This window comes from Lates calcarifer, linkage group LG2 (genome assembly GCF_001640805.2).
Source record: "Lates calcarifer isolate ASB-BC8 linkage group LG2, TLL_Latcal_v3, whole genome shotgun sequence".
Taxonomy (NCBI): Eukaryota; Metazoa; Chordata; class Actinopteri; family Centropomidae; genus Lates; species Lates calcarifer.
Genome location: NC_066834.1, coordinates 28,758,867 through 28,770,300, shown reverse-complemented (window position 1 = coordinate 28,770,300; position 11,434 = coordinate 28,758,867). Strand labels below are relative to the sequence as shown.

At 41.8% G+C, this 11,434-nt stretch overlaps 1 protein-coding gene across 1 annotated transcript; it reads right to left on the bottom strand.

Annotated features, from left to right (window-relative positions):
• kif7 (kinesin family member 7) lies at positions 1–9,904 on the bottom strand. The gene is made up of 20 exons (XM_018668029.2): positions 9,794–9,904; positions 8,048–8,425; positions 7,664–7,861; positions 7,149–7,548; positions 6,714–7,061; positions 5,925–6,117; positions 5,641–5,808; positions 5,377–5,535; positions 4,888–5,033; positions 4,651–4,769; positions 4,335–4,490; positions 4,025–4,230; positions 3,582–3,779; positions 2,914–3,039; positions 2,367–2,543; positions 2,070–2,285; positions 1,590–1,796; positions 1,174–1,372; positions 845–1,006; positions 1–734 (listed from the first exon to the last, which is right to left on the bottom strand). The coding sequence occupies exons 2-20, from the start codon at positions 8,376–8,378 to the stop codon at positions 340–342; spliced, it is 4,104 nt and encodes a 1,367-aa protein (XP_018523545.1). The 5' UTR covers positions 8,379–8,425; positions 9,794–9,904; the 3' UTR covers positions 1–339.
• Positions 9,905–11,434: the final 1,530 nt, after the last annotated feature.

The following is an 11,434-nucleotide window of genomic DNA, read 5'->3' as shown; positions in this document are numbered from 1 at the left end:
TGGAAGGCAAAAACAATTTAATATAAAATACTGTAAAGGCCAAAAGACTTATACTTGATCAGATAGCAAGAGAACCTTAAGTCATAATGATGCAAATAATTCACGTCTTATTGACTTTCATGGTTGTTAAGACCATATACCTACCAATTACTGTATGAAACTTTGCCTTAGTGAAAGTGCTTAGTGTAAAAATCAGTGGGTGCCCGTTTTTATAACAAAACTTTATATACAAGTACAAAAATTATAATACAAAAACTAAAAATGGATAAAACAACAATGTTTCAGAAACCACAGAACAAAGTCTATGTGAATGGTCTTAAGGTAATAATTCACTGATTTTCAGACAGGATTCTTCCGCACATCAATTAACGCATTGTTTGAAGTCAGTGGTCCGATGTTGAGGCTGGAGCGACGGGACTCTCGGCGAGATTTAACCACAGGCAGGGATGTCTGCCCGCCCCAGGACCCAATACCAGTTTGAGCTTTGCGGTTAATGGGAACATCCCCAGCTGCTTGAAGCCATAGCTCCTCCATGACAGCAGGTTCCTCTGTAGGGAGAGAAGAGCGCCTCCAAGTGGATGGGAGAGGGGTGTTTACCAGCTCACGCATTTCCTCCCTGGACCTGGGAGGTTTGTCGGGCTGCCCCACAGCTCTGCCTCCTGGGCCGTCCTCAGGGCAGCGAGTCAGCTTCTCTGTGCTGCCAGCACCTGCTACTTTTCCATCAGATGCCATGACTGAAAGACAGCACGTCAGGAGGACAGAGTTTTTAGACAACATTATTTTTAACAGAGAGAGATTACCCAGTAGATGAGAGGCTTCACCTTTGATCAAACAATATATTTACCTTTAGCATGCTCTTTTGACTGGCTGACTGAACCACAGAGCTCCCTCAATTTGTTGCTTAGTTCCACATTAGTTGCCTTGTAGTGGTTAAGCTCCTTGCTGAGATTATGGATCCATCCTTCATACTGCCGCTGCCTTCCTGCTAGACCCTCGTCTATTTGCTCTGTGGAGGCCGGAGGATACAAATAAGATTATGTAAATATTACTACTACTACTGATCAAATCTACTGGCTGAATATGAACATAATCTGATGACAAAAATATAAGAATGTAGAAGATATGCTAGCAAATAATTATTTTTAATTATAAAGGCCCCTGTGTGAAATGCACCTCGACACTGCTGCAGCAAGAGCTGTACGCTCCTCTCGTGTTCCTTCTGTTGTTGCGTGAGCCGGCGGTCTGTGTCAAGTTGTGTGCGATCGAGGGCGTTCTCCAACCACTGCACCAGCCTCTGCTGCTCGTCTAGTTGCATTTCCAGCTCAGCCAGGGCTAGCTGCAGCTTTCGCTCTTCCTCACGCAGAGACACCACCTACAGAAAACATCGACAGCAACACTCAGGAAACATACCCTGCGAGATACTGTTCACCTTTCTCATGAACGTTTAATACTGTTGATGTTTAAATGACATTAGTGCAGTGTAACCAACAAGCAAACTTGTCCAAGAAAGTAGTATAGTACATACAACTGTTTGTGTGTGTGAGTGAGTGTTAATTATAGGTTAATTACAGGTTAATGATAGCACAGACCTTGTCAAAGTACTTGCACAGCAGTGCTCTGGTCTCAGAGGCAGACAGGTAACTGAGTTTGGCCATGAGGTTCATCTCCCACTGGGAGAGCATACTGGCAGAAGCCCTCAGCTGTCTCTGTCTTTGAGTGATCGCCTCATTTTTGTATTCAATAGCTGCATCCAGAGCCTCAATCGCCTCATCCAACTGGAAAAGGGTTCGCTCCTCCTGGTAATAACAGAGGAAACAGATGGGCGTAATGACAACTTGAACACAGACATTCAGTCACAGACAGGTAATATCACGATTTCCAGTGGGTCTAATTAGTGCTGCAATGGCACGTTCTCACTAGTCAGAATTCCTGCTGTTGCTATGTGAGTACTAGTACTAGTATGTGTTTGCAGGACAGAAATATCTTGCTTAATCTTTGGTGTTTTAGTCTTTCTCTGTGCAAGCCCTTAAAACATAATAAGATGCTTGAATCACAGAGTAATGTCTGACCTCAGGTGAGAGCAGGCTACCCTGCCGCAGCTTATCGTCCAGCTCAACTCGCTGTTTAAGCAGTGAATCTTTCTCTTGACGCAGGTTGGAGATCTCTTGGCGGATCTGTTGGGAGTCTTGAGCACTGCTGCTGCGAAGGAGGCCGTTCCTCTCGCTCAACTCTCGCTCAAGTGACTCAATTCGCCCGGTCAGTGTCACCAGGTCCTTACTCAGTGCCTGGATTGAATATGAATACAAAAATTCAGCATCTGCCAGTTTCCTGCGTCACCGAACTGAGTTGTTTGGGTTTATTAATACCTGACTGGAACGGAGCCTCTTTGTCTCCAGTCCGCTGCGTTCCTGCAGCAGTGCTTCTTTCTTTGCCAGGATTTCCTCTCGTTTAGTCAGCTCTCCTTCCAGATCTTCCAGTCCTCTCCTCTGTTCCAGTACTCGCTCCATTTCCTCATCCAGCCAGCGTTTTTGTTCCTCGATCTTCTGCTCGTAGGGAGTAAAGCACACATAAACAAACATGCATACGCACTGACAAACAGATTGTAGCAGTCACGATAGAGTGTTACTGTATTACACTCAAATAAATGTATCATCTTGTACCCAGTATTTGGTTTATTACACTGTTCAAAAAATGTGTCAATTTAACAAAAACACGGCAATAAAACAACATGACTTGGCCAGAAACTGCAAAACAAAGTACTTCTATGCTCACAAGCCTGGGTTCATGTGGGTGATAGGTACAACTAGCAAATCATTCCACACCTCTTTACCAGACTCACAAGATCTTAAAATTAAAAATGATCCATTGAAGTATAATATGTTAAATAAACAATTAATACATAATTTGTTGCACCTGTTGTTCTTCCAATGAGATGACAGAGCCGTTACTACCGCTGCGTCTCTGCCTCTGGAAGGCAGCGATCTCTTCGGTCTTAATCCTCAGGATCTTCTGCTGCTGCTCATTCTTTATCTCTAGCTCCTATAAGGTGACAGGGGAGAAGATAAAGATGAATTACAGGATAAGTTCAAAGGAAAACAACCACTTTGGCACTTATGTGCTGGAATGTTTTCTTTGAATTCACTGCAATACACAGCCTTTTTGTGTACAGAGGTAATAATATATATTTTCAACAGTAACAGTTCAGTCTAAGAGAAACCAAGCATATCATTTGTGATAAACTGAGACCAGCTTAGTTTTAAAATTGCTCATTCAGACTAAGAGGTGATGATCATGATCAGAAATCTCTGGTGTGGCAAACCTCAACTATAAATTTATGTTAAAGCCACATGGATTACCATCTGTCCCATCATCACTAATAAATTTCCCATCACATTCATCGCTACATCACTGTCAAAAAGACCGACTCTCTACGAAAACTGCAGCATTAGGTGTGTTGCTCATTACTTGTTTACATTTCTGAAATGAGACATTGTTCTAAGATGGATAAATGAGCCATACTTGTTAAATAGTTAAAACAAATAGTGACACCGCTCTTGGCAGCGTACTGTCCACACTGGTACCTTGACTCTGTGAGTTCTTCGTTGCATCTCAGTCTCCAGTCGTCGTTTCTGCTGACTTTCCTGACGCAGCCGCCTCTGCAGCTGCTCCTGCTGCTGCCTCATAGACTGGACACTGCGCTCCAGCTCTAATACGCGACGTTCACTCTGTGCAGGCAGGTTAGCCAGACGAGCAGTGTCCCTCTGACGCTGACTCAGAACCTAAAACACGACCAGTTTTACCAGAAGTTTAAGTGCAAGTGTAAGAATACAAGAATATTAGTAGAAGTGTTTTGTTGTTAATTACATATCAGGGAAGCAGTCATCAAGCAAGAACATGGGTTTAAAATAATATCTTTGCTGCACAGAAATATTCTCTCAGAGGCCATACAATACAACTCAGCATCACTCTATTTGTCTGTTGCCTATGTGCTAGTATGCATGAATCAGAAGTAGGACAGTCAGACCTGAACTTTGCTCTGAGCAGCAGCAATCTTCCTGCGACATTCTTGTGCTCTGTTCTTGTCTGTTGCGCTGATCTCCCGCTCCTGCCTCTCTAGATCCTGCAGCTGCCGTTGGGCCTCCTGCAGCTCCTGTCGAGCCTGCATGGCTTCACTCTCCAGAGCTGTGATCTTATGGCTGTACTGCCTGTTCAGGGCCTGAGCATCCTTACCTAAACAAACAAACAAACAAACAAACAAACAATAACATTTGATTTACAAAAACGCAGAGAAACAATCGTTATTTGGAGAAGGGTAATGAAATTGCAAGTGCTACCTGTTTTGACCAGCTCCTTGATGAGTTCCTCCTTCATGCGGATGGTGACAGACAGCTCCCTGATCTTCTGCTGAGCCTGAAGTAGACCCCACTCTGAAACCCCTTCAAAACCTTTCAGACTTTCCCAAACTGATGTCTCGCCAGAGCTGGAGTTGGCTACACAGTGATTTTGGAGAGTAAACAAAAGGACAGTAGTGTGGTATGATGAGGAGGAAGTGTAAATTACATTTGTGCATAAATAATGTCAGAGTGGGGTTAGAAAGTATCTGAGTACAATAATGATTAATGCAGGGGCATCTGACGGTTCTAGACTTACATGTTTTTCTGGTTAAACAGAGGTGCTGGTCTGGCTCAGGCAGTTGAGATGATAATCCTTTACCTCCAGCTGCTGGTACTGACAGCATGTCCCTTTTGGTCCAGGTCAGATTCACCTGCCTGACAGAATCATGGACATGGCATTATACACACTTCACGAGCACCAGTGCACTGACATAATGCTGACCTTGAATGTTCAATCTAGCTGCAAGCTATGATTTCTATAAACACAGCATACTTGCGTCTCTCCTGGCTGAGGTTGGAAAGATTGCTGTCTTCATCTGTGTCTGGCATTTCTGCTCCTCCTAGGATCCCCTGCTCCTCATAGAGGTTACCATCCTGATCACCACAAGGTCCATTACCAAGGTAGCCCACTGGGCTAATCTGTGACAACACACATAAATCCACAGATTTACAGACAGGCTGGCTACAACATATATACAACTGTGTAAAAATGAAATTGGATCTGCATAAAGATTATAGTAAAAATAAGATCAATTAAATGGTCTTTTTGATGTCTTAATGACTTGTTTTTCTAGCTCTAGTTTCTAGTTGTCACTGTTCAGGCTTTTTTTAATATGATGAGACTTTGGTACATTTCAGCTTTAGTGTATACTTATCCCACTACAGAACACGCACTTCCATTTCTTATCACTGGAAATGGACTCCACAAAAAAAAAAAAAAAAAAAATCACAGGCTGAAAATATAGCTCTGCTGGTTGGTTACCTGTCTGTATGTGCCTCCATTCTGACTGTGGTGTATGGAGCCCATAGGAGCAGTGTGTGGCCGTGATCTTAAGTTAAGGCCTAGGCCCATCAGGCCAGGTGCAGACAGCTGACACTGCAGCTCTGCTATCAAGTCCTGTTGCTCCTGCAGCTTATCACTCTGTGACAGTAAGAAAATAATCAAATAAGTAACAGATAACTAAAATGACCACAACCACATGACAGGAATGGCACTAGTGAAAGCCAAAATCAAAGTGCATCTGACCTGCTGCTTGTATTGCTCCATGGCGTCCTCCAGAGCTGCTAAAAAGTCTGTGTTCTCTCTTTCCAACCGCTGAATCTGTGCTTGAAGCTGCATGATGCTATCCTCTTTCTCTCCATCTTTCTCAGTGTCTTGCTCATGGCTCCACCTCTCCTCTGCAGCCTCTGGATCCTGGTAATAAACCGCATTTACAGGCATATCAGAACTGCATTCCTAAAATCCCTTTAAAATGGGAATTTTTAATTTCTATTTTTAAATATTTACTTGAGAGAGTGAAAGAGACATACCTGGTTCCTAACAGTAGGCCTTCCCCTCCTCAGTGCAACACTGTCCTCAGTGGAGCTGTTCTCAATCCCACTGTCTGGACCTGAGGCAGTGGTCAGTCCGCTCCGTTCCTCTTCCACTGAGCACAGCCACTCCTTCACTCTCAGACTCTGTTCAGCAGTCAGAGCCCCTTCACTCTGCAGCTCCCGCAGTAACCTGTGATAGATCAGCAACATAAAAACTGAGGGAAGAAACTCTAAACATTAATACTTCTTAAGCCTATAAAAAGCAAACCAACAACACACCCCACATACAAGAAGATAGTGGAGTGAACACAGACATGCAGTATATATACCAGTATATAAAAGCTATCCAGGATACATGCAATATATTTTGTAAAGAATTGTTAAAGTGATATATGTACGTTTTAGCCAACATTGACATTAACAGCTGTATACTTATCAATCTAGAAGAAATGTTGCAAGTTGAGCATCAACTTTCATTCCTTTACTCACCAAGAGCTGTGTCCAGAGGTGGAAAGCAAAGCCAGTGTTAAAACTTGTCTTGCTTCTATTTCTATCACTTCTTTCTGTCTACTGAAGTTAGCATGCTAACCAGCTAGCCCCAGTCCATCCCATCTTGTAATACAATGATAGCTGGAGCTCTTGGTAAATAAATAGCTGGTATTGCAAATGTTGGCTATGTAGTGATAGCAAAAACTTAAATTTAGGATCATTAAAGAGTGGTTAAAGAGGGTGTTGGACCCTTACAGCAAAAATACAATTTCATGTGATAAATGAATGTGCTTTAACCTGTAAGCAGTGTCTGTGCAAGTCCTATAGTGGGCACTTTGGACTTGCAGTCTGCTGATCTCTCCCTCTCCAAGTCGAGGCCTCCTGTTTGGATCACCGTGAGCAATGATGCGGGTCTCTGAACGCTGGCGGATCTCAAGGGCTCTGCGAAGGGCCTTGATTTGTTGTTCCAGCCCTTCCACACGGTCTGGCTCACGCTTGCAGTTGACTGTGGCCCGGTTCTGAATGTTTCTGGCCCTTGTGGCATAGTTTAGAGTATTCAGACTCTCATCAAAGTCTGAGGAAGATGGGCTGATGCAGGCAATCATTAGTGTTTTTGAATTTCCTCCCAAAGAGTCTTTTAGGATCCTAGAAACAAGGATTATGTAGATTAAGCCAAACTGACATTTTACACCAATTTCACCAAGTTATCTTGTGAACTTATTAAAAGCATACCTTGTGATTTTTGAATCCCTGTATGGTATGTGAGAGCCTTTCCTCTTGGGGTCCCCCAGTGCCCCAATAACATTTCCCAGGGCCAGAAGACCACTGTTAATCTGTATACTCTCTTTCAATCTCTCTCCAGTGTTCCCCGTCCTCAAGATGCGCTCTGACCCTGCCAGGTCAACAAAATGGAACTTGGAAGACAACATTTGTGGTCCAGAACTCGTAGCACTCCCATAAAGGCGTGACATTCCCCGACGCTGGTCCATGTACACGGTAAAAATTGTGTGCGACCGGCTGGAGTTTGGATTCATCTGGGTTGCACCAGTGTGCCTGGCTGTGTTTCCAGACTCTAGTAAACTCAGCACCTCATCGAGCCCCTCCACTTCACACTCTTTTACACCGCACAAAACTATGAAGTCACACACACACAAATAGAAAATATAAATAACTATATACACAAATCAATTTATAAACAAGTAAAATATCAGACAAAACATCAGAATGAAGTGACTGGTATTCCATACCAATGTTGCCTTTATCCTCCCGGATGTGGATGTCCTTGCTGGCTGTCTCCACTTCCAGTAAGTCCTTGAACTCCTCTTTGTAGACCTCCAGGTAGGAGACTCGGACAGAGAAGTCTGTGAGGTCATTTTCATCTAGCAGCTTGAAAACATCTGCGACAGCCCTTGGTATGATACCCTGCTCCTCATCTCTAAAGGAACCTACACACATTTAAAACACACATAATTGCATGCAACTGCTTTTGTACATTAAACCAACAATGCAGTGCAAAGAGGCATAGCAGTTAAAAGTTCCCATCTCGGGTCATATTTTGATGCTGTGTGCATAAGGCACACCTGCCCACACTAGGACAATGTAAGATAGGCAAAAAGATACAAATAACTTACAAATATTGGCTTCTCCGATGGTGTAAGTCTTGCCTGAGCCTGTCTGCCCATAGGCAAAGACTGTAGCATTGAAACCTTGGAAGAAGGCATCTATGAGTGGCTGGACAGACACAGAATAAACCTCCTCCTGACAGCAGGATTCTTCAAACAGGAAGTCACAAAGGAAGTGTCTGTCATGGCCCAGAGTAACCTGCCGCAGTTCAGGGTCTACGGTGATACAGCTCTCATGGCAGTGTAGAAGCTCTTTTGGCAGCAGGGGACGAACTCGAACAGCTACTTGCACTGCAGAGTAATCTCCTCTGCCTTGGCCACCAGGCACTTTGGGAGACATTTCTGCTTCACTGTTGGAACTCCTCTGTGTTGATCATCTTTGGACCACTACAGAGGGTAAAAATCATGTCACCAAAGGCTTTTTTCAATATCTCACGTCATCTGGCTGAGCGATGTAAAGAGGTTTAAGTTTAAGCTACAATAGGAGAGAGTGACATGGATAAAATCATCTACTAAAGATGTTTACTTTTATAAGCGGACATGAAAATATATTGAGATGTAGTTACTATTCTGGAAAATCAATTGGATAACGGACTGGCTTATTGGATACCTACAGGTATTATTCCATGGTCTGCAATATCAAATATTTGGACAAAAAATAAAAAAGAAGACTACTTAGTGAGAAATCTAGGCATGTTTATAGCCTCATAACTAATTTGTTTCATAATTAATTTGTCATTGCATGGAAAATTGCTGCTCATTTTCTTGATTAAATGATAAATCCCTTGGTCAGTGTGAGATGAGAGGTGAAAAAAATGTACTGTTTAGTCCAAAACTCAAACCTATTCAATTTACTGCCGTATAAGACAAAGAAAAGCCACCTGATGCTCACATGCTCACAAATGCTTTACTGCAAATAAGCACAAACTTTTGATTCAGATATTAAAAAGGCTTCACTAATGAGGTCTAACTTCAAGGATGTGTTTGACAAATGTATTTTGGAGCAGTGGAGTACTCTGCACCGTAAAGGTAGTACACACCACCTGGATGATCGTCTATCTAACCTTATTTTGCATACCAAACTTTGGTACGCCTGGTTTCAAATTAATAATAAGTTGGCTAAAAACTGGATGCAGGAACTCTTGATGAAGTAACGTTATGGTCAAGTAACGCTGTAGTTAATACCGTTAGTTGGTTATGTCGCGGCCGGTGCTATATTTTAATTAAGTAACGTTAAAAATAACTGTTATCACTATCAAGAATGAGAGACAACATAGCTCAAACTTGTACAGCCTTAGAAAACCTGGTTAATTCTGGCGACATAGGTTCATGTGTTCATCATGTTGACGGTACTGAGAAGTTACCGAGTTACTGAGAACTTATTTTGACCACGTTAGCAAGATAACGTTAGCTAGCCACCGTCATCACTGTTTAATAAAGTAGCTACACGTCAAATGCGTTAGGTTCCGTTATCTATAAGAATAAAACACACGTGTGGCCTTTTTCTTAAGTTTCTACGACAAGAAGTCTCCCAAATTTCACACGCTAGTAAAGTCGCCTGTTTCCAGGATAACTTCTGCTAAGCTAAAGTTAGCCAGCTAGCCAGCAGCCCGAACAACAAAACCAAAACATGAGGATGAGGCTGGATACTCTTCATCTGGAAGTGCGACTACATTTCTTCCCTCTGACAAATGGGTAACGTTAAACAGCACATTGACTAAGTACTCGTAACCTCTAACAGCTAACACAACTTACTCTTAATGAGGCAGAAGTTACTCCATGGATTCAGGATAACATTGGAGTTTTTTTTCCCCTTTTTTTGGGAGAAGGGGAAGTTGAGGGGAAGTTGAAGGGAGGAGCCCGAAAGTTTGGGCTGCTTTGTTTTTAGGGCCTGGTCTCTGCAGAGCATCATGGCTGAGGAGGCTCATTGAAGAGAGGTTAAAACCATTCACTTATATGGACTTACACTGAGAGTATCTTAACATTTTTGTACAGTAATTATGCTGAAAAACCCAAATACTGATCTGTGAAAGACCTAATTTACCCCTGATCTGACCTAATCTACCTTTGTTTTGCCTATTCCTAATTAGCAGCATTACTTTACATTTTTATGACCTATTTTTTCAATATCTTCCAACCTTGTTGACAGACAATGAAATAGAAAGGTTCAAGAATTGTTAATTAGGAGAAAGCTGTATTTATAACAACTGTAATTAATGTAGTTGCAGAATATAACATAAGACTGAATTACAAGATGTGTAATAATAAAGAACATGAATAAATGTTCTCTCTCTCCACAATAGCTATGTGTAGATGGTGTTCGTAGTGGTTTGTATGATGATCTAGGTGTTTGTACTCAGTGCCTTTGTTCTCTGTCATTGCACTTGATAAATGTCTTCAGTTCTCATGCACCACTTGTCATATATTTCTGATCTAATGTTCATTGATGAAAGCTTGTTGTTTATGATTATAAACAGGTCATGCATTCTTTCTCATTTCATTCTAGTGTGTACATTTTCTCAAATCCTGCTGGAAACAGAAGAACTTCACACATAGCACATAGAAATACCATGATCTGGATGGCTGAGAATCTTCACAAACACCCTACCACTTATCACCAAACGGCTTCCTTCCTTCAAAAGTAAATGATCATTCACCTAAAAGTAAATGGACTTCTGCATAGCACAGTTACATTACAAACTGTGCAATATAAGGGAAGTTCAAGATCAATCATCATTCAGTAAATATATAGAAGAGTTAATCAATTAGGACTGCTCAGAAAGAATCTAAAACCATAAACAGAGATCAATATGAACAGTGCATCACAATGCTAAACTGCACATTGATCAGTTAGAACATCCTTGGTGCATACAGTGCAGTCACACCAACAACCATTAAAACTGACAGAGTTTCCTCAAACATTGCACTAAGACCTGTGTACATATGTTTCCATATTTGTTATTGTGAAAGGAGAAGATGGTGACGTCTAAAGAATTAAAGCTGGAAGTTTTATTCTGTCAAAATACTTTCAAAAATGAAAGAGCTCATAATCATGGGCCAACTTGCATATCACATTTACTCTGAATTTGTATGCACAAATTAGTTTTATTTACAGTTACATACTGTATAGTCATGATAAGAGCACAGTCAGAGAGGCACACATGGCTCCTCTACAGGTCTCTACTGGAGCTGTTAGATGTTAAAAGCATCTCTACCGTAGTATGCTATTTTTTGAGGTACTTTTATTATTGGTCATCGACAACTTTTTGATAAAACCATTAAAACCATTTGGCTGGGACATTAAAAACAATTCAACAATTCAACCAAAGATGCATAAACAGGAGGGTAACCACAGCCTGATCATTTCCTTGATCATAATTTCTCACGCTTCCCATA